At 42.5% G+C, this 24700-nt stretch overlaps 1 protein-coding gene across 1 annotated transcript in view; it reads right to left on the bottom strand.

Annotated features, from left to right (window-relative positions):
- Positions 1-24700, bottom strand: part of ALK (ALK receptor tyrosine kinase) — a 332439-nt gene that overhangs the window by 65569 nt on the left and 242170 nt on the right. The window contains exons 6-8 of the mRNA XM_086629993.1: positions 14206-14337; positions 5322-5453; positions 3723-3823 (exon numbers count right to left, since the gene is read on the bottom strand). Coding sequence (XP_086486119.1) covers positions 3723-3823; positions 5322-5453; positions 14206-14337 — 365 coding nt within the window. The remainder of the gene's footprint in view (positions 1-3722; positions 3824-5321; positions 5454-14205; positions 14338-24700) is intronic.

Genomic DNA, 24700 nt, shown 5'->3' with positions numbered 1-24700 from the left:
TGGTTCCTGAAGCATTTCCTGAGCTTTTTGTTGCGTCTCCCCTTTCTGGCTATTTCAGGGTAATGGAGTATCTCTTCATGGACTATGTGTACCACTTCTGCATTCCCCCAAGATTTAGTAGAAGTGCCACAGTTTCCCTCTACCACATAAATTGAGTTTTAAAGACACAGTTAATGAGGTCAATAGGCAACAGACTCTCCTGAATGTGCAACATGAAAAAGATAACAAAGACTGTCTGGACTGCAAACAAGAGAGATTCTTTGAAGTTAGGATACTCTAGCCAAGATTTAATAAAACAACAAAAAGAAAGAGAAAAACTAACTGAACTGGTTGAGAACAAAGGCCAGCATTACAAACTAAGAGCTCTGACTTTCCAAAGCACTGAAGAACAAAGAAAATGAAAATATAAAGCTGCTTAAAACAAACCAGGAGCAAAGTGCAATACAAAGCCATACACAAAATGCAAGGCACATTAGGGCCAATTCCAAACATGCGTGGGAAAATATGGGCTGTGTTTATTACTGTATCTCCTGCATGCATTTTTACCCTTTTCACATCTGTTGATTGAACGTGGGGCAGTACAGAGTAGGTCTGACTGATTTTTCCCCTTCTGAGTTAATGAGCCTCCCACAGGGCATGGGAAATGCCAGGGGAGCACAGCCTGCTAGCAGCCCAGTATGCTCCCGGTGACCAACCTCAAGCTGGGGAGAGCACAAAGATAGAGGGTCGCACTTGTCCTGCCCTTAGCAGCAATATATATGCCAAAGATCATCCAGGCTCTGGAGTCCGTAAGTGCTAGTGTCAGCACTACTACAAACAGCTGCCCAGAACCTCAGCAGGGAAGGTGTTTGGCCCGGGCCACCCCACAAGCCTCCAGGGTGTTAGCAGTCATCTTCTCAGGCTGTTCAGTCATCTCCATTGCCAGTCTATCACAGTGGAAGATTAAACAGCCAGGCTGAGGGATAAAACAAACAAGCCCGAAGCAATAGCAAACTCTTTGTGGCTCGTACCCACTGTGGACTGCTTGACTGTTTCCTTATCAGGATTGAATCCTGGTTCCATGGACATTCTGGCCAAAACCCAAAATCCTCCAGCCTGGTAAACAGTGCTGCAGCAAGTAATGCTCCTCATGCCGAGGCCGAAGTAATTAATTCCCATGTACACCTCAGGCTAAAAAGCCGGGTGTCAGCATTTGCTGTGGTGGGTGTAGTTGTCTAACATGACTGAATAAAGTAAAAGCAAACTAAGGGATAAGAGGAACAAACAATAGCTTCAGTAAACAGCAGGTCTAGTAGTGCCCCAGAACTCCCACGTAGCAGGAAGAGGAGAGAGTAGAGTCAAGATCAGCAAACTGGGGACGTCTGCTGGCCTCCTTGTTGCTCTCAGGGCTTGCAGCACGTGGCCTTTGTATCAAAGTCCTGTGCACAAAGCAGGGGTAAGCCCTGCTCACCCAGGAGAGGTGAGCGAGCTGAGTAGCCAGGGCAGCACATTCAGTCTCAACCTCAGGAGTTCAGCTCAGCTAGGCATGTTGATACTGGGGAAGACACAGCACACAAGCAGGAGGAAAGATGTGAAGTGACAGGCGTAAGGACAGCCTCCATCGTTAACATATATTGGTGCAGGATGTGAATCTGAGCTGCATCTCTCTAGGGTAACGGAATCAGCTGTCAGAACTAGCCACTACATAAGTGAACATGCAAGGAGAGCAAGCAGATATCTAAAGGAGCATGTGAGCTGGATCAAATACAAGAGGGAGGGCAGGTTTATGGCTTGCTCTGACTGTAGAAGAGTAAACGGGTCTAATTCGCAGATACTTGCTGAGGTCCCTTTGCCACATGAATCGTGAGTGAGTTTTGTCAGTGGGATTTCAGTTGTCCTGGTTGTGACGTGCCAGGTGGAGCTGTCAGCAGTGACAGATAGAAGAAAACTCATCTTTTAGTGCCTGAACTTGAGCCAGTTCAATCGGGATGTGATTGAGGGTGAATAAACCCAGGACAGAATTATGGTATTTTCACAATCTCTTTTCTGACTATAATTTCACTATAAGAAGGTTTGTTGGCACCTACTGGAGGAATAAGTGTGTAGGGGGGGGAATATCTCCTTTCTCCTCTTGTGTTGTGCTGAAAAGTGGAATTAAATTATTCTGCTCACAGACAGATTGTTCCAGTAAAATAGAATTTGAAGCCACCCGGGGCTCATTGAGAAGAGAAGCTTTTACACTATATGAAAAGGCAAGAGACAAAACCCTTGCCAAACTCCTTCACTCTTTATTACCGACAGCTGCAATGCTGGATGCGTCCGGATGCCTTTTAAGTGCCAAGGGGAGTGACGGAGGTGGGATGGCATGTGAGCAGATGAAATACATGGCAGCTTCTCCCCCGATGGCAAGTTTAATTATTTGCACTGTTGTATACACACAAAAAAAATATACACATACTGGGAAATCATTCATACTGATTCCTGTGTCAGGTGGATTATGAAAAACACTCACTCTTGCTGGTCCATGGCAGAACAAGGTCTTAAAATATTCAGAACCTGCATATGCCTTTGTCACAAAAGGGAAGAAAAACAAGGTAGAATGTATTTCCTAAAGAAGGGGAACATGAATATATCAAGAGCGCAAAACCAGATGCGCTTTGCTATATGAACCGAGATATCCAACAGAAGTGAACCAAACAAAACTTAAGCCAAAGAAGCACTGTATTCTGTGTACTTTATTCCAGAGAATTTTCTAACGCATCATTTCTTGCTCTTTCTGCATTTTAAGATTAGTGCAACAGGGAGAATCTGGTTCTTTTGCCTGTTTGGTGCTCAAACAACAAACACGCACTGTGCTTTGTTAGGATCAATTTTCCCAGATCCCTCTGCTCCAGAATACAGGAGCTCATGTGACATTTCAGGGTGACCATTTGAGATGTGAAATGCTCTAAATCACTAACCATGGTTTAAAGTCCTAAGTCATTAACAAATCCTGTCAGTGACAATATAATCTGTGAGGCTATAGACTAGAGCAAAAAGATGCAGACAGGTCATCTTTCTGTAATCTGCAGTTTAAGGGTTAAGTACAACTGACTCAGAAACGACAACCATTTGAGCAGGGTTGGCAAGCCTCGATATGCTTGCTTAAGTTGATGTCTTACAACTGTCAACAGCTTTTCTGCTTGAATAAGACCCTAGTTCCATTCTACATGAATTTATCTATGCTGCTGCTAACTTCAGCGCACCTATGAACAAGGCCTACATGAGGATTGGTAGGTTTGAGGTGCAGCACGATGAAGACCTGCCAGCTCAACTCCCAGCTGTGTTAAAGAAAGCATGCACCATATTTTCTGAGCAGCGCACGGGCAGTCCTGAAGCCTATTCCCTCTTGGATCTTGCAAATACAATGTTTGTTCATGCAGTAAGCTTCTTCCTCTTTGCGTCTATGGGATGCTGGCTGCCCTACCCTTACAGCAGATACACCTGATTATGAAAATTGTAATACATCACATGAAGCCATACAATGAAGGCAAGACACGCCAAGATTTTCAGAGCACGTTTTGTGGCATTCCAAGGAGCTAACCATGTCTTTTGCCTGCACATAGGGCATTAAGTAAGTATATTTTATAGATAAGCCATCAGACGGTTGCTGTGCTACTGACCTAGTGCCTGTATTTGAAAACCAGTCAGACACACAAAAAAGCTCTGTAAATTGCAAAAGAAAAGAGCACATTAGTACTTGCCTCGCAGGGAGAGTTCCTCAAAGGAGCTGGAAACACAGTGCTGGTCATGACAGTGTTTGCTACTGCTGCTGCTTTGCTGGTGTTAAGGAGGAGTGCACAACCTGGATACAAGAGCAGGAAGAAGGTTAAACTGCAGCACTTACCTTCAGGTTTCAGAGTTTGTGAAGCCTCCCCAGAACCTACGTTAGCTGGCTCCTACTACAGGAGAATGCCAGAGAGCAGAAGGCTTTTTCAGTTTATTAGGGATGCAGCTTCACCCAACAAACATACTCAGGAAATACATTTAAGAAGTCTGTCTACCTTCCCCCTACAGCTATTTTCTGTTATCCATGACTTCAGATTCATCCTCCCTGCAAGGCTGAATAACAAAACGTATCTTCTACGAATGCAAAGTAACTTGGAAGAGAACATTTATCTTAGCCAATCCCCAAACAAAACAAAACGATGGCAAAACATCACCAGAGTAATATTAGCATAGCTGGAGGCCTCTTTGCTCCTTTAAGCATTTGGTTGTAACAAGAGGAACAAGGGCAGTAGTAACACTAGCGTTTTTTCTTGGCAGCTCTGCATGAAAAGGTGTGCATTTGCACTGTTTTAGCTCTGCCCCTCAGCTCAGGAGAATATCACTACTTAGAGCCCAGTTATTTGGGCTTTCATTGAAATTGCCTCTACGGCATAGAGAAATCACGAATCAGCAGCACTTTATCAACAGCTCCCTACAGTACCCTCTTTCCAGCTCTCTGCCGTCATGCTTACCTATGCTTCCATCACTTTGTGGTCTGTAACGCTGTGGGCTGAGCCATCAGATGGCATAAATGCATTGTAGTCTATACCAGTTCACACAAAAGTAGAGAATCTTACTCTTCAACTCCGGATCTAACTTTCTAAAGCAATGTTGGGATTATACACCATTAGCTCTGCTGTTACTGTTGTATTCCTTTGATGCTCGGTGCCTCAGCAATAAATGCCTCCAATGATTTACATTATTGCATTAGGAAAAATCTTTTCCTGGCAGGTAGCCTGTTTGCCAAAACTCAACCAGCAACTCAATGGTTCGAACAACCAGTTCAATGCACAAGGTATAAACCTTCAGTGGTTTGTACAAGAAGGATCAGAAATGATCTCGTAGGATTGGGCTAGAGGAACCAAGTATAAAGTAATTATACATAGAAGTGGAACTCCAGGGACAATGGAGTAAAGAAATGAAAAATGAGGAAATGAGAAGGGGGAAAAAGAAGCAGAACACAGAAACAAAGGAAGTAAACAAGAAAACTGGAAAGAAAAAAAATCAGATCAGTATGGAGGAGGGTCATGCAGATAAATACTTGGTGTGAAGTTGTTTAGAAAGGGACAAGATTAGTATCTGGTGTCAGTTGTGGAGATGTGAAATACCAGTCTATACCCTCAAGACAGAAGGCGAGCAGGATAGTCTTTTGCTCAAAGCGCTTCCAGTAGAAAGATGGCTTTTGTTTCACAGGAGGCTGAATATGTAAGTACATAGGAAACGTGCCTTGTGTTTTATTCCCTCTCCCCACCATTTGTGTATCTTTTTTGCTCTCTGCTGTTTATTCTCTGCACTTACTATTTATTCTCACACACCTTCTACTGAAGGAAAACGCTTGTGCTCCGGGCTTCCAATCCGCCATGGAGAAGGATGGGACGCAGAAGAGCCCTGCATCCAGCCGCAGTCTCCTTCTTCAAATGAACAGTAAAAGCCAGAGGGAAGATTTTCTGCAAGAGGGAAAGACACACACATATACAGAAGAACCCAGGTGAGCTGAGGAGGAGACTCTTGGGCATGCAGAGAAGTTGCAGTGACTATTCTGACTGGGTTACTCAGGGCATGAGGGCACCCCCACAGCTACTCAGTCTTTTTGGGTGGAGTCATGTGAATGCCTGACCATGGGGAGGGTGGTGGCAAGCGAAACAACCCCCAGACTGTGGCTAAGCAACTGCCCCCACACTTTAATGCATCCGAGTAAGACAACATATCTCAGTGTACACTATGGGGTCTCCTCAATACCTGGCCTCTACAGCTCCATAGATATAAACTCACTCAGGGTTACACCTTGGAGATGGCTTTCCTAACCACTGCTTCTGCAGCCCCGTGTTAGGAGATCTTGGAGAGGTCTAAGATCCTAACATGACACCCCTCCCTTACAGTCTAGGTCTCTAGTCAGCCCCGCTCAGCAAGGTGACCTCTTCTCTCTGTGAGCACTGATGCGCTCTCAAGTATAGCACGGAATTGTTTTGTGCCTCAGTTTTTGCACCTGTGGATCTGTTTGGCGAGATGAATGGATGAAAAGAGGATAGTTTATTTTAAGCCATACTTTCAGGCTTTGAAGCCCACTCATACTGTCACTGACTTGGGATTTCAGGCAAGTTTCCAGCTCCAAACAATAAAGATACATTAGCTTTTTGTCTTTGAATGAACCAGCTTTAAAGTAATAGTCATCTCATTCAAAGCAGAAGGTAACTTCATGCCTTCATCTCCTTTTCTACCTACATTGCAAGTTCTTCTTACAAAGGGTGCAAAGCACTGCTCCTCTTGTCCTGAGCCATACACTTACATAGGTGAACATCCTCTACTCAGCCGCAAATCATTCAAAACTCATGAAATAATTTTTCCCATCATCCTGAATAAACACTCACTGCCTCCCTAATTTCTACTGCTGTCTAGTTCTACCTTTGCGGTTCTCTACTTCAACATGAGGCCAGATCCTGTAATTATTAGGTAATCTCAGTAGAAAACAGACCTTGCAAAACACCATGCAAAATCACAATCATGAATCACTAATGATCCTTACTACAGATTCTGCACCCAGGGTGCAGCTGACAACTCTGCCAGGTACCAGAAGGCTTCCCAGTAAAAGGGCACAAACTGGGTTTTACGGGGAAAAAGACAGAGCACTAAGCTAGCCTGGAGGAAAAAGGTGACCTTTAAATACAGAGTTACATCAGGCATTAAAGATGCCAGAAGAGAAGTAAAGAAGAGCAACCAGTCATTTTACCCTGTTATATAGACTAAACAACATGCTTGTTCAGTGAGGGTGGTCCTTCTTCCAACGAACCAGAAAAACTGCTGTGATGAACAGATGTAGCTGTAAAAGGGATGATGAAATTCCTGACTTCTCAGGGTTTTCACACCACTGTGTACTCAAATCTGTACTAAAAACCAGTGTAGCCCATATTTGTTTTCTCCATCCCTGTTCACCTAAACTTCCCCTAAAACTATCTTTCTTTTTTGTTGTTGTTGTGGGTTGTTTTGGTTTTTTGTTGTTGTTATTATTGTTGTTTTTTTCCCTGAAAGGAAAATGAGACAAGAAATCTGTTTAAAATTGCAAGCTAAAAACGAAATTTCATGTGCAAACACATTATAAACTCCCACATCTAGGAAATTAGTTTTTCCTTTCAACTGTCAAAATGCAGAATAAAAATTTCTTCACTTACAAAATGTAGGATAGACTACAAATGCCTAAAGCAAGAGGATGGGCTGGTCATGTGATAATGGCAATTGCATTAGCTTCTCTATGAGAAGAGGAGGCTCCTGAACTCAGATTTGGTTGTGATTATTAGGAATTTTTCCTTCTGAAATTTCCTATGAAGTGAGACACCAGTATCCAAATCCCAGATCATACAAAATGTTTAAATATCAGCAGAACCCCCTGGGTGAGACTGGAGATCAATTAAATACCTGCTCTCACGGCCTCGGCCTTGACTTACATATCTCAAAAGGAAATTCATTGTCAATATCCTTGGTCCACCCTGAGAAAACAGCTGGAGATCACCGCAACTGCACTATCTAGACCACGAGTATTTGATTTTCTAGGAGCTTGAATCACAACTCACTTCACAGAGGAAACTGAAACAAATCTTACATCTGTGGCTTTTTAGTAGGGCCAAATTTGAACCTGGAACCTGAAATGGAGGCGAGAGCCATGTTTTATTGTTATTTTCTGCAAGCACTCAGATTTGTTATGAAAAGATCAAAACCTGTACTGGAGTAAAGGGTTTTTAATTTTTTTCCTTTTAAAAATCTTTGAATTCATTCAGTCTAGTCTTTAAATGTGTAGCTGCTAAGCAGAGTTGCTTCCTTGTGTTTTACCCCTCTTCAGGACTTGATTATATTTCATTGCACAGCCTGAGGCTGGGATCCAAAGAAAATGACAAATTATAATGTGTCCTGAATTCCTACTGAAACAGCTTGGCTCAGTGTCCAACTGAATTCATTTCATGACCATACGCTATCTAGGATGATGTAAACAAGTCAGAGCAGCAGGAGGAGTCATCGAAGTAGCAATCCCTGCCTGGAGGCCAGAAAAAGCTCACTGTTGATGAACAAGTAAGGGCATAAATAAGAAGCTATTACTTTCCCAGAAAATTTCATTCCTCCTCCACAAATTAATTTTTTATGAATTTTCAGATGTCCCATGCATTGGATACATTTTCTCTGCTGCTCTTTCCTACTTGGAATACATACATCACCTACGATTCCACATATAGCTACTCCAAAAAGAGCTCTTTTGCTAGCAATTTTCCATCAATGGGTACTTCTGAATTTTCTCAGTGCTTAGAATTTAAACTCACGTTAGTGCAGACACTGCACTGATGAGGGAAAGCTAATCTGACTTTATTGGAAAATCAAGTAAATGAGGGGGCAGGAGTTACATGTATCGAAAGTCGCTGCGTTGGACATTATCATTAGTGACAGAAACCTCAAAAAATTTAGACCTCAGTAAAATTAAGATGCATCTTGTAGATACAGGACAGAGAATAGAGTAATCCAGTGAGACTGGAGCACTGTAAGAACATAAGAATCCCTGCTTTTATTTGAGTGATGAAGAAGAGAAAAGCTGTAGGAAGTTAAACTTGTTCCTAACCAAATATTTTCAAGCCTTCAGAATGATTTAGATTTTGCTTGAAAGGTAATTAAGTTCAAGGTTTTTTTAACTTTAATGCAGAATTTTCATCCTTTAATAGCAAGAAAAATTAGCAACTGGCATAGTTTATGAAGCAAATGGAGCACGCTCTTGATTCAAAACTAGGTGTAAATCAACCAGATAGTATAGTTTAATATTTTGGGTGAAATTCCAGACATATTATAAAAGACACAAGCATAAAAGTCTACTCTGGTATGTATTGACCTTTACCAAATGTAGGAAGAAATCTCAGAAGGCAAAAAGATCCATCTACTCAAAGAACTTAAAGAAGCACCTGAATCTTAGACATGGGTCTGTTTCAATGGCTGCCTCTACACTAGCAAAGTTGGTCTGCCAAACTCTACCAGAAATGAAGCATAAAAGGGGAAAACACTTTTCACCACAGTCAACAAAGAGTTATACCGTAATGCCATAAGGCTTTGCTGAGTTCAGAACTGCCAGAGGTTAGAATTTTTTGCTAGAGGCACATCTTGTGATCAAGAAAGAAGCCAAAGGATTAGTATATGCAAGACAGGAACCTTAAGAGAGCACTGCATGGCAACCTAAGAGAGCACTGCTGGCAACAGGTTGCTACTTCATTATTTTGCTTGCAGGGAGACTGCTGGGCTGTATCTATCACTAGGACATAAATGAATCCAGTTGTTTCTTCATGCATTTTTGCCTGGAAATTAAACTGGCCCCTATAGAATTAATTATCTACGCTTTTTTGGCCACCTGCTCCTGTTATCACAAATTCAAACTCTATAGGTTCCTATTCTAGCTGCCACCTGGTCTTTTGACAGACGTGTGCACGCACTCCTCCAACCACACAGCACAGCCTGAGTCACTCCTTTCATGAATCAGACACTCATCTTCCTCACCTCACCTGGCAATGTGTTTAACATCTTTAAATATTCAATGAGGCAAAGAGTGAAAATTACCCTATAAGCCAGTGGTTATGAGATTTATTTGAAAGATAGAGGACATTACTTTCAATCCCTATTCCAGGTAAAATTTATAAAATGTGGAAGAGTAACCTCAGGAGAGACTTGAGTAACCCTTTTTCTTCTGAACTAGTCCAGAACTCCAGACCACAATCTTGGAAGGTCTCCATGGAAACAGGAAATATGGGTTCAAATTCAGTTAAGCAGAAGAAAGAATCAGTCCTGGGTTTGTCATAACCAGGGTGAATCCTCTAAGTTCTGGGTCTCTAGTAAATAAATATACTATCAGCACCTCTATTCTTTTTAAATTGTTTTTTTAACTATACCCATTACTTTGCTAACATGCTTTGACTGATTAACCAGTATTTTCCCAGGCTGAAATTCTGGTGAATTTGAGACAAAAAGTAAAATAATTTTGGACTAGCCAAAAGTATATGCACTTTTTTTTCTCAGTAACATTTTTATTTTTGCCCAGACTTCCTTCCCTGCAACAAAAGATGACTGAACCAAAATCCAAGATACTGTTAACTAAAAAGAAAAGTACAAAACTGCTGAAACAAACTCTTCCTTTCTGTAAAGCAGAGCTCTGCCAATCTATATTAGTAATTACTATGAGTTTTCACCTCTGTCTTGTACTATACCAGCTATATATATTACATATATGATTCTCTACTACAGTAAGAGGAAGCATGTTATTTTTTTGCAGTAAGTTATAACTCATAAAAGCATGAATTTACTAGCAAAGTCATAAGAAGACCATTATCTGAAGTCTTAATGTGTGTCTGCAAAGCATGCTTCTGCAAAGTAATTTCCAGTGGGGGGCACTTCCATCAGTCTGTTAAATCTGTAACTCCTTTTCAAACTGGCAACCTGTCACAAGTGAGGTCCCCCAGGAATCAATATTGGGCCCCAATGATGTTTAATATCTTCAGAAGTGATCTGGATGATGGGATCAAGCGTACCCTGATGAAGGTTGCTGAATGGGCAAGTGCATGCTCTGGAAGGGAGAGCCACCCTGCAGAAAGACCTGGATAGTCTGTAAGAGCGGGCTAACAAAAACCTTAAGAAATTCAAAAAGGACAAGTGTAAGGTCTTGCACCTAGGAAAACATGATCCAGGAGTGCAGAACAGGCTGGGATCTACCCAGGTGGGGAGCAGCTCTGTGGAAAGGGACATAGGGGTCCTGGTGGACAACAAGCTCAATGTGAGTGAACAGTGTGCTGCTGTGGCAAAGAAAGCCAACAGGACGCTAGGTTGCATCAACAAGGACATCACTAGCAGAGATAAAGAAGTCATTATCTTATAGCAGTCTTCCAGTACCTGAAGGGAGCCTACGAGAAAGCTGGAGAGGGACTTTTTACAAGGGCATGCAGTGATAGGACAAGGGGCAATGGCTTTAAACTGAAAGAGGGGAGATTTAGATTAGATATAAGGAAGAAATTTTTTACATTGGGGTGGTGAGGCAGTACAACAGGTTGCCCAGAGAAGTTGTGGCTGCCCCATCCCTGGAAGTGTTCAAGGCCAGGCTGGATGAGGCTTTGAGCAACCTGGTGTAGTGGAAGGTGTCCCTGACCATTGCAGGGGGGTTGGAACTAGATGATGTTTGAGGTTCCTTCCAACCCTAACCATTCTATGATTCTATGATTATCCCACTCTAATCAGTGCTTGTCAGGCTGCACCTGGAATACTGTGCTCAGTTTTTGGTTCCCACTATACAAAAAAGATGTGGACAGGCTGGAGAGGGTCCAGAGAAGAGCCATAAAGACGATCAAAGGACTGGGAAGCCTGCCATAGGAGGAAAGGCTGAGAGAAGTGGGTTTGCTCAACCTTGAGAAAAGAAGGCTTAGGGGAGAACTTATGACCATGTTCCAGTATTGAAAGGGTGGCTACAAAGAAGATGAAGACTTCCTTATTACAAGGAGTCACAAGGAAAAGATGAGGGGTAATGGGTACGAGTTACTTCTGGGGGAGATTCTGACTGGACGCAGGAGGAGAATTTTTCACAATGAGAACAATCAGCCTTTGGAGTAACTTCCCCAGGGAAGGGGCAGATTCCCCAACATTGGACACTTCTAAGATTCAGCTGGACAGAGTGCTGGGCCATCTTGTCTAGACCGTGCTTTTGCCAAGAAAGGTTGGACCAGATGATCCTTGAGGTCCCTTCCAAGCTGACATTCTATGATTCCTTGATTCTGCATGTTCCAAATCAACACAGTTCGGTATCTAATTCCACATCTGCCTCGTTGAAGCTGTCTTTTGCTCCTGCAAAAATATTTGATTATGACTCAAACAGCAACACACTTTTCTCTAGGGTTCGTCCCTCTCTGATTTTACACACTCTACACAGACTAATTGGTTGCATGCAGAGCAAGCACCGTGACATTTCATTGGCCATTAATAAGTAAAGAGATGTTAACAAACAGCTGGCATTAGGGAGATTTCTTTTCAGCTAAGAAAGGAACAAAAATCAAATAACTAGGAAGAAAAAAAAACGAAAAAAAAAAATCATCACCTGCACAGCTAATAAGACTGTGATAGGAAAAAAACACCAACATCGCCTTGAAGCTCAAATGTAGAAGCCTTTGGTTACTGGTAATTTTAAAAGCTCTTCCCTCAGTTTTTAGCATGGCTAAAGCAGAAGCATTTGAGAAACCATTTTCTCCGCTTTATATAACTGAATCACTTTTTGCCACACTTGCAGAAAGCTGATGAAAACATCCATGTTGCTCCGGAGCAAAATGACAACTGAAATGCTGAAAGATGACATATGTTTTGTGCTGGGCTGCCATGCAGATGTAACTGACATCTAAAACATCAGATCATTTCTCTGTTTTGTGTAAGAAGTCTTATGCCAACAATATTCAACACAGTAAAGAGGCAAAAGCAGAGAAATCAGTCATAGAACTGAGCAGGCTTGTAAATGGATAAGCAGACATACTCACAACTCAAGCTCTTGCTAAGACAAGACAGTCTTTTTTGTTGCTTGGGTGGAAGATGGTACTTTTCAGACCTTTTGGCTGGGAGTAAGAACTCTCATTCCCAATACCTGTGGTTGAAAACAAGTCGTGTGGTCTTCTCCTCAAGCTAGGGAACAATTCCCTGCTAAACAGGCAGTTAAATATGTTCTGCTTTTTACATTTTCTCATTTACATTCTCAGAACATCCTTTGCTGACACAACTGTAAGTGCTATACTGCTTTATGCAAATAGCTATAGATGAAAGATGCATGGAGGGGGAAAAGGCAACCAAACCAACATCTGTGGAGAGCGCATGTGAGTGGGGGACTGGTCTCTTTACCAACTGGCTCACCATCGGATACAGGGTGGCAGCTAGGGGCAAAACCAGAGCCAGCCTCCTGATATGTGACTATGGACGAGACACCAGCCACAGGTGCACCCAGTGTTTGAAAATAACAGGTAAGCATGTTCCTCTAGGCCTGCCCCATCCTATAGTGGTATTTAGTTTGCATCCATGATTGGTACAACTCCATCTTGCGAGCTCTGCTGTTCCTACTGGTATAGACAGGATTACCCTCACAAGGCAGAAGGATTACCCTCATTTATAGTAGAAGGACACAACGGTGATCTGGACATACAACTGATGGTAAATAACATGTCTCTCTATCTCACCTGTATCAACACAGCTTGTTTGAATTACCTTACCCAGATTCTCCTCTGCTCTAGCTACTGCATATGAAAGCTAAATGGAGAATAGCTGCCTCTTCTATTCCAAAGGCTTTTGCCAGGACTGGTATTTTGGTCAGGGTACACATTTTTTGCATACCAAATCAATGCAGCTCTGTTGACAGAAGTCCATAGGCTAGACCAGCTGTGAACGTACACTTGAAGCCAGTAAATGATGAACTCTCAATGATTATTTTTCTTGATATATTTGCCCTGTGGATAACCATACAGCTGACAATCCACCACTCCTAACTATCCATAGACTGGCAAAAAGGAAGATGCTGGAGGTAGAACATGTAGAGGATAGAAAAAAAGACATGGGGTCTTCAAGACCCATTCTTCTTAAAAGAAAGTCCTAAAGTATCTAGGCTATGCAGCACAATCACAAAGTATTCAGGCATAGCACGACTTCAGAAAACTCAGGCTGCTATCTATCTTCTGCTGTATTTATTAGACTACTGACTGCTGAATAGGGGATAAAAACCAAGAGGAATTACAAAGACACAGGAGCTGGTCAAAGACAAGCTACTGGCTCTACTCATTTTTCATCTTAGAAGTTTTCTCCTTCCTCTCCCTTCTGCCACATGCTGTGCTACATTTTGATTAAAAGCTCTAACAAACTACCCATTTCATAATTCTGTAAGGCATCTAGCTATTCATGCTACACTTCCTTTGCATTTTTGATCAGGACTTTGGAAGAGAAAGCACTAAGAGCATCTTAAGAACCTAGTGCAGAACTAATGCAGGCAAGTACAGGAACATATCAAATGGTTTGCTCCAGGCAGACATCCAGAGAAACTGCATGTATTATGGAGGACACTAGTCTTTTGATAGTACTGAATTAGTCTATTAGTGCTAAAGTCTCAGGCATTAAAATTCAAAACAATCAATGCTTTTGGAAAAGAAGGACGCGGCCTTAGGGTTTGGATTTACTCACTGCAGATATCTCCCTCATCTTCTCCCTCAGCGCAATCCCTGATGAAGTCACACGCCTGCCCCAGTCTGATCGCCGTTCCATTCCAGCAGCTGAAGGAACCCTCCAGAGCCATTTTTGAGCCAGAAGCAGATCCTAGAGAAAAAGAAAGCAAAAATCACTTCAGATTACAGAATTGCCTTCCTTTCAATCAACAGGTCATAAGATTCCAGACAACACTGAAGGGGAGAACACCTTGTGAAATCCTCTCAATCCAACCATTACTTGATAAGGTAATTATTTTGTTTGACCTGTTAATCTTGCCAAATATCTAATGGTCCACCTAACAGAGAACTTCAGTTTCCCAGGCTTTTCTGGTGTTTTAACTCAGAAGGCACCTTTGACCCTTGAAAAGAGGGTTGAAATCCTGCAGCCTGCTCTGTGGTACTTCTCAAGAACAACACAATACACATAACAGATTTTTAATTGCATGTGAATTTACTGCTAGACTGACAGTCCTGAAGACAGATATCCTCTCGGTCTAACTCAGGAATAACGTGGCTACATTGTTTGGAAAGAACACAAGCTTTCAACATACCCTCCTGCCAACATGTATTACCTATGACTTGGATGTATCACATTGTCATATTCTCTCTGCATGAGAAAAAAACAGTCTGATTTCTGCTTGTAGTTTTCTTTCTATTCTATACCTGCTCCTGCAGCCTGCACTTCCCTTCCTTAGAGTCAGGGAGTGAACAGCAGACTACATCTAACAAGACACAAAAATCACTAATTCATTTCACTTATGCTAAGCAGCAAAAGGCAGCTAGCAATGTGGAAAGGAGCAAACCTTTATGAAATTACGTCACTGAACATTACAATCAGAGGCCAATATCATCCATTCAGAAAGGATCTTAAGTACTTCTCCCTTCGCGCCGTCCTTGTCTGGAGGCACTTGATTCCCTGGACTGCTGAGAAGTCAGAGAACATCCAGCCCGACAGGTATCATTTTCCTTACTGTAAGAATTCTCTCATCTCGAGACCTTTGATTGTAGCCAAGTGAGATATTTGAAAAGAAAAGAAAAGGACTTGTCTAATGTGTCCTAAGAGATATATGCTCTAGATCAGCCACCTGGAGAGGCAGGAATTAGTTCAGCGACATCCTACAGTAAGTACATACGGAGGAGTTCAAGCTTGAGAAGTGGAAGAGTCCCCTCCACAAAAATCTGGGTGTAGATGCAATTCACCAAAATCTTCCTGACTTTCTGCAGAAATGTGCTTCCAGTTCACTACTCCTAGAAGATAAGCCTAGAAGTACCAAGAGGTCTGTGCTGTGAACAGTAACTGCCCTGTCTCACATTAAATGGGTAAATGCTCAAGATTAAACCAAAGCCTCTGGGCAGAGTGAGCCATTGTTTGCCTAACTCATCTGTGCTTGCTAAACAGTGCAGCTACATCATGTTCTCTGGTACTACAGGGAGTTGGGAATCACTGGTGATTCAATTAGATGTGCACTTGGTACTTTTATTTATATTGCCTGCCAAAACTAAAAATTAATGAAGCATGTAGGAAAACAACCACTATTTCTCTTCAAGTTTATTTTATGGCGCAAATCAATTCAGGAGTGGGGGGAATACATGCCAAACCTTTTTAATAAAGGACCTCAGATCCTGAAAAGGGTGCTCTGTGTTATTGTCAGCTCAATTTTTTTGACTGCCTTGGAGCAATTCTGGCTTGCCGCATACAGGCTGCACAGTGCCCTTGTATTTCAGTCAGGGTCAAGGCTGACTACAGTGGAGAGCTTTGCAGAAAAAATAGACCAAGTAACTCGGCGCTGGTTGCTGACAATTTCTGAAGGCCCCTTGGTAAGGGTTTAAGGCAATGAGAAGATATCTTCCTTGTCCTTGCTGTGCTCCTTGCAAAAATGCACTCTTAGAGACACCACTCGGAGCCTTCCCTATGTTAGATGTAAAGCTCTTCACATGTCACAGCTCAGTCATGGTGTGCAAACGGGTGCTAGAAAACTGTAAGAAACGACCCTGGTAACTCAGCAGGTCATCTCTTCTCCTAGGCGTATGCAATGAACCTATATGGCACCATGTTGCCGGAAGTATCACCTAAAGAGAAGTTAAGAGACAAGGTCTAGAGCACTTCCATAAGGTTAGTAACATCATAACACTCTTAAAGGTGTTTAAGTCCTACTCAATTCAGAGGTACTTTTGCCTCTCTGAATTACCCCCCAGATGGCTTTGAAGAAGCTCCCACATTTATTATCAGCTCTCACGTCCCACTCAGTTTATCTGCAATCTTTTCAGCAACATCCATTTTTTATCCCAGCAGCTGCTGAGATATGATATGCAGAGATTCAGAGGAGGGGTTATTGTAGGCAATGGAGTTTCTCTGTTTACTCAGTTCATTTTAATTTTGTAAAGGCACTCAGTTTTCCAAGCACATGACTGCATTAACACTAATTATAATGGAACCAAGGTATTCAAGAGCACCTACTATCTTCCCAGGTGTTGTTGTTGCAGCCCAGGAGCACAAATCTCCTGAAGTCAACTGACAGTAGTATTTAAAAGCTGTCAGTTGCAACTAGACATCAAGCAATTCCAGGAGCTTTTCCTCCAAAACAAAGCAGCAGATTTGCATGCTCATTCATCTCTGTGGAGACAGGGCTTGAATTAGCTCAGATTTGCATTAGACGCATATATACATGCTCCTTGTATAGGTTAGAGAACACAAATAGCAAAGCTGCAGCCTGGAGAATGGCTGGGCGCTGTGACAGTGCATGATTTATTCCTGTCTCACTGTTTGCTTTGTGTGCACAAAGGCAAAATGAATTGGATAAAGGAGATGATTAACTAGTAAAACAAATAGATAACCGAAAAAAGCCCAAATACAAATGACCGTTTTAATGAGCCACTTGATGCGGATGTTTGCATCCAAGCTCAAGGAAACCTAATTTTTAATTAATTTTTTTTGTAACAAAAATAGACATTTGATCTTTTCATTCCCCAGCCCCAGTCACTCCTGGCAAGGTGAGCCAGAATGACCTGGATCGCTGAGTCAAGTGGCCTCAACTCACACACAAAAGATGTGTAAGGAAAGGAAAATGAATGGTATCAAATAAGTATCAAAGCAAAATTTGTGGGAGAAGTCCTTTATATTTACAGCAATGTTTATGTAGCCAGTGGTATCCATAAATTATAGCAGTCATTAAGCTGTGCCACGGCTGGCTTGGAGTCTTATAAATCATTATTTAAACAGCAACATTAAACAAATGGCATTTCAGGCTCTAAATTGAAAGGAGAAACAAAGAACTCCCTGGGGAACAAGTGCTGACTTTGTACCTCACAGGTCCTACTTCTGAACACAGTCCAGCCTTGGCAGCGTTCAAACCCAGTACCAGACCCTGGACACAAACGACAGCCTGGGCTCTTGACTGCCTGTGCTTTTGGACTTCAGTTTCCATGTAGCAGATCAACACGAAAGAGGAAAATCACATGGCTTAGCCTAACACAGTATAAGGAATTACTGCTCAGACTGTGGGGCCAAAGGGGATGTATCTCACTCCTCAGCAGATTTTCTCCGATTTGGGTTGCCTGTTCATAGATTCATAGATTCATAGATTCATAGATTTCTAGGTTGGAAAAGACCTTAGAGATCATCGAGTCCAACCATCCCTAATCCCCATTAAACCATATCCTCAAGTAGATCATCCACCCTATTCTTAAACACATCCAGGGATGGGGACTCAACCACTTCCCTGGGCAGCTTATTCCAGTGGCTGACAACCCTTTCAGAGAAGAAATACTTCCTAACATCCAACCTGAATCTCCCCTGACTAAGCTTATGCCCATTTCCTCTTGTTCTATCTCCCATCACTAATGTAAAGAGCCCTTCCCCTACCTCCCCACCATCTTTTCTCAAGTATTTATAGGCCGTAATCAGGTCTCCCCTCAGCCTCCTCTTCTCCAGGCTAAACAGCCCCAACTCCCTCAGCCGCTCCTCATAAGTTTTATTTTCCAGCCCCTTGACCAGTTTAGTTGCCCTTCTTTGGACTCGCTCCAGGAGCTCAATATCTCTCTTAAAGCGAGGGGCCCAAAACTGGACACAATATTCCAGGTGCGGCCTCACCAGTGCCGAGTACAGGGGCAGGATCACTTCCCTGCTCCTGCTGGTCACACTATTCTTGATACATGCCAGTATCCCATTGGCCTTCTTGGCCACCTGGGCACACTGCTGGCTCATATCAAGCCGGTAGTCAACCAACACCCCCAGGTCCTTCTCCGCCAGGCAGCTCTCCAGCCACTCCTCCCCGAGCCTATAGCGATGCTTGGGGTTTTTATACCCCAAGTGAAGGACTCTGCACTTGGCCTTATTAAAGCTCATGCCATTGGCCTCAGCCCAACGATCCAGTCTGTTCAAATCCCTCTGAAGGGCCTCCCTACCCTCAAGCAGATCGACACAGCCTCCCAGCTTGGTGTCGTCCGCAAATTTACTGAGGGTACATTCAATCCCCTCATCCAGGTCATTGATAAAGATGTTAAACAGAACTGGACCCAGCACTGAGCCCTGGGGAACCCCACTGGTGACCGGCCTCCAGCCGGATTTAGCCCCATTTACCACCACTCTTTGGGCCCGGCCGTCCAGCCAGTTTTTAACCCAAAGGAGGGTGTGCCTATCCAGGCCAGCAGTTACCAGTTTCTCCACCAGAACACTATGAGAAACTGTATCAAAGGCTTTACTGAGGTCCAGGAAAACTACATCCACAGCCCTTCCCTCGTCAACCAGGCGGGTCACCCTGTCATAGAAGGTGATCAGGTTTGATTGGCAAGACCTGCCTTTCATAAACCCATGTTGACTGGGCCTGATCACCCGGTTAACCTGTATGTGCTCATTAATAGCACTCAAGATAACCTGTTCCATGACTTTGCCCCTCACCGAGGTCAGACTGACAGGCCTGTAGTTCCCCGGATCCTCCTTCCGCCCTTTTTTGTAAATGGGGGTAACATCCGCCATCCTCCAGTCCAGCGGAACTTCCCCAGTGAGCCAAGACTGCCCAAAGATAATGGACAGGGGTTTGGCAATGACATCCGCCAGCTCTCTCAGGACTCTCGGGTGGATACCATCAGGCCCCATAGACTTGTGGGCATCCAGCCGAAGGAGCAGATCCTTGACCCGTTCCTCTTGGATCACAGGAGCTTCAATCTGCTCTCCCTCCCTGCACTCAGACACCGTAGGCCAACTCACCTGGGAACTGCTGACCTTATTATTAAATAATAATTTAAGTTCCCTCTTCCCCCTTCCCTTGTTGAGCAGAGAAATCAAAGTGTGCTGGCAAGTTCTGGTATATCCGACTCTGAGGAACGCGGCCAGAAAGATTGTGATGTTTGATCAGTGAAAAATGGAAGCCTTCACCTTACTGCCACCACAGCTGGCCAAGTGGGAGGGAAGACTGAAATTCCTAGAGACACTTCCAAAGATATTCCTAATCTTGAAAACTGGCTACGATGCTAATTATCATGCAGGATTAATCAAGCTGAACATAATTATACCTTCACATGTTGCGTTCAACTTCTCAGGCCATAATTTTTAATGCTACTGAAAGCTTTTGGGACCAACAGTGAGGTGAAGTCCTCCCACTCAGCGCACATTAAAACCAGATCGCTGAATAGGACAGTACTCAGTTGTCGCTAAAAAACCCTGTCATTTCTACTCTGAAAAAAAAGATGAACAGAAATTGCAAAGACCTGGGATGAATATGCACCCTCGTGCATGTTTTACCAAAAAACAGCTGCTCTCTGGGCTATCCCTGAGAAGCCCGGCTGCACACAGCTGAATTGACTCCAATGATTCTCGAAGCAAGACCCTGTGTGCACACACGGTGAAAACTATCCGTTTTTAAATGCATGTATGTAGTAAAAAATACCTACCCACGGAACTCCACCATGCTTATCTCACCCTATATGCTACATCCCCAAAAAGAGAAACTTTCGTATTATTTAATTACATCTCTTAAATAATATTTTCCAACTGTCTAGTGCTGCAGTCTAACGTTCCTCCACTAAACGCCACTAGAAATCATGGATCGTGCAACCTCGCTGACAATGCTTATCTGTCACAAGTATTTGTCATTAACTTCTCAATTTCATCTGCTCCTCCTTTGGTGTGAGTTCAAGGCCTTGACTTAGAGATATTTAGAGAGAGAGCACTTGGGGGATTTAGAGGTTGTGTGAAACAAAGAAAAGCTGCTGTCTAGCTATAAAAGAATAGTGAGAATTCTGAGGAGTTTCTGATTATTGATTTTCCTATGACTCGTCATTTCTGATGGGCACATAATTTCCTCACTCTTCATTTCCTACCCTCCAGCCTTATAGCAGCGCAGACATTCAAAGGCTGATTGCTCACTTGGTGCTGAGGACAGCCATATTCCAGGACAAAGCAAATTTTCTATTGATACGAGTCATTAATACTCCTGCTTCCACCATTAGAGAAGTTGGAAGACATAAAATGAAGGTAGTAGGAAAGTGAAAGAAGAGAAAGACGAGTTCGTGTTTAAGGGAATTGAAGCCATTCTTTGCAAATGGTCATTGAATTCCAACATGATATAGGGCAGATCAAATAAATCAAAACTTTCACAGCGATCTACACTGCCCTCATTTCCAGCCACCCACCCCAGGACACCTGTATTCAGATCTGCAGAGAAGCCAAGTGGTCGCAGCTGCAAATGAGACCAGTGAGAGAGATACTTGGAAAACACAATGTCCTCAAAAAACGCCTTGAAAAAAGATTGGACTCCAGGTTTCTCACACCAGGCAGCCAAAATTAGTCAACAACTCATAATTTCTGGCTTTAATCTTTGTGACAGCATTGTTACTGTTGCTGTCACTGCCTCAGGATGCAAGCGAAGTCACATTTGTAAGAGGAGGTAATCTCTTTTTATTAAACTGTCTGATACAGGCAGAAAAAGCAGCCCATGTTTGTATACGCCTGAGAGCCTACTGTCCTGGTTTTAGCTGGGATAGAGCGAACTTTCTTCTTAGTAGTTGGTATATTGCTGTGTTTTCGGATTTAGTATGAGAACACCACTGACACTACACTGATGTCCTCAGTTATAGCTAAGCAGTCAAGGACTTTCAGCTTCCCATGCTCAACCAGGTGCACAAGACGATGGGAGGGAGCGCAGCCAGGACAGCTGGGCCAAAGTGGTCAATGGGATATCCCATACCATGCTCAGTATATAAACTGGGGGAGTTGGCCAGTCACTGCTCGGGAATGGGCTGGACATTAGTCAGTGGGCGAGCAATTGTACTGTGCATCACTTGTTTCGTATATTCTTTTATTATCATTGTTGTTGCTATTATTATTTTTTCCTGTCCTATTAAACTGTCTTTATCTCAAGCTATGAGGGTTTTTTTTTCCAATTCTCCCCGTCCTATTGCAGGGGTGAGGGGCAGTGAGCACGCTGCTGTGTGGTGCTTAGTTTCGGCTGGGGTTAAACCACAATGCCTGCCCATTTTTCCAGTAACATAAATTGGCTTTAATCTTCTCATTTCACTTCCTATACATAAAATGGGAATAAACTCATCACAAGAGGTCTAGGATGTTCATTTCATTAACATTTGTAAGGAACTAAGATGTTATCATAACAGAGCCACCAGAAAAACCTGTAAGGAAATTATTTACTCTGTCTTCACAGTGCAGTTTGAATATTTTATGGTATAAAGTGAATAGGGTCATACATCCGATGAAGGCAGGAAAGAGGACAGCAAATAACTTCCCACTGAAGGAGCACTCCCTGCCCTGCATGCTAAGGGCGCAGCACTCCCACAGCGAGCTACTCCAAGGTGAGAAGTCTTGCTCATTAGAGACACGTAGCAACAGAATTTTCATTTCACAGAAAATGTATCTAATCATAAAACAAAAATGCCAAAATATCTCACAGAACAAAATTTTCAAAACAGTTCTGGGTTGGAAATACTGACTTAAGAGGTTTCAAGATGTAATTAAATATCATCATAAACCCAAGAAATTTGAAAACATATGAATTCAAAAAAAGATAAAATGTTGGGCAGGAAACTCAAGTGGAAACTTACTGTTTTGGAACTCACTCGTGTCAATAGTTCAGCCAGCTCAGTTCTAACGTGCTCTCCCTCTCTGCTGCTGCTGTTTCAAAGTAGGGACCTTATGCTTAGCATGCAAATTTTAAAATGTCCCTTCCTTCAGCCTTGCCTAATGCCATGATGATGGAAGAAAGCTTCGCAGCACACCTGAGGAGCGGGCACTTGCTCACTGCCGTTTTTCAGCAGCATGAACCTTCTGCAGAGCTGTACAGCATTGAGACTAGCCAGGCCTTCTGTGTCCTCTTGGAAATGCTTTTCACTTCTAGCTACTCTTCCTACCTTTTGACTGAATGACTCCCCAAAGTTAATGTCGGCGTGATGTAGCTTTTCTGAATTTACAGCAACAACTAGCTTCCTTAAAACCATAATGAAATAAGAATGTGGAATAAGAAAGTTCGCTATATTTCATACTTCCTCATTTTTCAATTAGGGAAGTTGACTGAGGATCTAATATTTATCTTCATAGCTTCTGAGACAGCAAATAATTGCTGAGAGCAATAAATGATATGATAACATTTTTCCCTATTAATCTTGCACAAAATCAAGCCGCTTTTTTGGTTTTGTTAGGGCTCATGTAACATATGTATTTCTTCCTGTGATTTGCTTACTGATTGGTAAGTAGCTCCAACAGCACATCCAAAAATTAATAGCAAGCAAGTAAACAGCAGCAGCAGTAAATTTTATAAAGGAAGCGTATTTTCCACCATGCATTGATACCTACATATATTCTGAGGTATCTACAAAATTGAAAGGGACCAAAAGAAATAGAAAATTAATACTTATTCCCAAATACCTAATAGACACTGTGTTTGCACAGTCACTGGATTTTTTTAAAAAAATCTCATCTACCAGCACAGCGGTTCTTTAATATTTTCATCCCTAAACATGAACATGCTGACTTAGAACAGTGCAACGGGATACAATAATTCTATTAAAATCCTGAACTAAATTTCTTTTGGTTGCTTTTTGTTGCCCTTGTTTCAATATCAGACCACATTTTCTCTTTGATTCCCTTTTCTTTCAAGTACCACTGCATCTTCATGAGATTAAGGAAACCCAACAAACTCACCACAAAACATACAAACAAAACTTAGCTTTCATACCTCTCCTAAAAGCAGTGATCAGTATACTTGTAACAGTAAGCAACTGATTAAAAAAAAAAACAAAAAACAAAACAAAACACCAAAGCAATCTTTTCTGTGTTTTTCTGTGCATTTTTCAAAATACAAACCTTGGAGAGGGAAAATAAAAAGGTCCAACTTCTAATGTTAGGTCTGCCATTCCCATCAGACCTCTCTGGGTCTGAGTGGGCTCAGAGACCAGCTCTTACCAGCCAGCAACCTCACCCAGGGGAAAGGCCAGCCAGGCTCATTGCCAGCTCACTGGAAGATGAATGCTCCTTGCCATGTGCGGCAGACGCTGACAAAATCATGAGGTGGTTAAGATCTCTAAGCTTATTTATAGACAATAGGAGCAGATTTAACACAGGTCCAGTCTCAACATCAGACATGGAATTGAATATGAAATAAAACAAGGTTACTGGAGACAGGTTATGAAAATAGTGCTTCCAAATGTCATCTGTGACTTTTCGGGGTAAACTCTCAGAGTTGATTAGATAGGATATACATGTAATTTTTCACATTTTGCTTCCTAGAAGGCTGGGCTCAAATCCACTTTCAATTACTCAAGTAAATTTTATCTTTGCCTGTTCAGGCTCCCCAATTTCAAGCACAACCAACACTGTCACTACACACAGTGGATTTTTCCCCATTCTTATTTCTTAAAAACATCACATCAAGAAAAAAATCACTAACATTCTACAGATGAGGAAACTAAGGCACACACCATCCAATTTCAAATACTGAAATGAGACTGTAAATTGCCCAAACCAGACTAACTCTCTGACTCGTGTTTCAACCTCTACCAGTTGGGCTGAAATTGCCCAGGTGCAAGAAAAAAGCCACAGAAAGGAGAGACTGGAGAATGTTGCTTGGCTCCTCAAAAGCTGATAACCTCTCTCTGAACTCTGCCGTAGTAGCATCTCAGTAATTTCTCAGTCTTTTAGCGCTGCCAAACCAGTCAGAGGTACATTTGTATGCCTTGTCATGAAAAACACAAATAGAGGTATGACACTTAATTGTATTCAAACATCATTTTAAATAGGAATCATATTTTTCATTTCTAAACTGCAATTCTGCTTCTGTAGCTGTTTAAAGCAGTATCTCTCCTTTAGCTCTCAGCAGTATTAAATTAAGGTTTATGGCCTTACTGCAGATCAGCTGCTGGGGGAGATGGGTGGAATATCCCAAATCAGCACAATCACATGCATGCATACGTGGTCCCTTTCAGCAGGGTGCAGTGATGCATCCTCACATCACGGCCAAATGCTTTGC

The sequence above is a fragment of the Tauraco erythrolophus genome, chromosome 2 (assembly GCF_009769465.1).
Source record: "Tauraco erythrolophus isolate bTauEry1 chromosome 2, bTauEry1.pri, whole genome shotgun sequence".
Classification (NCBI taxonomy): domain Eukaryota; kingdom Metazoa; phylum Chordata; class Aves; order Musophagiformes; family Musophagidae; genus Tauraco; species Tauraco erythrolophus.
This window is presented reverse-complemented; position numbering and strand designations above follow the sequence as displayed.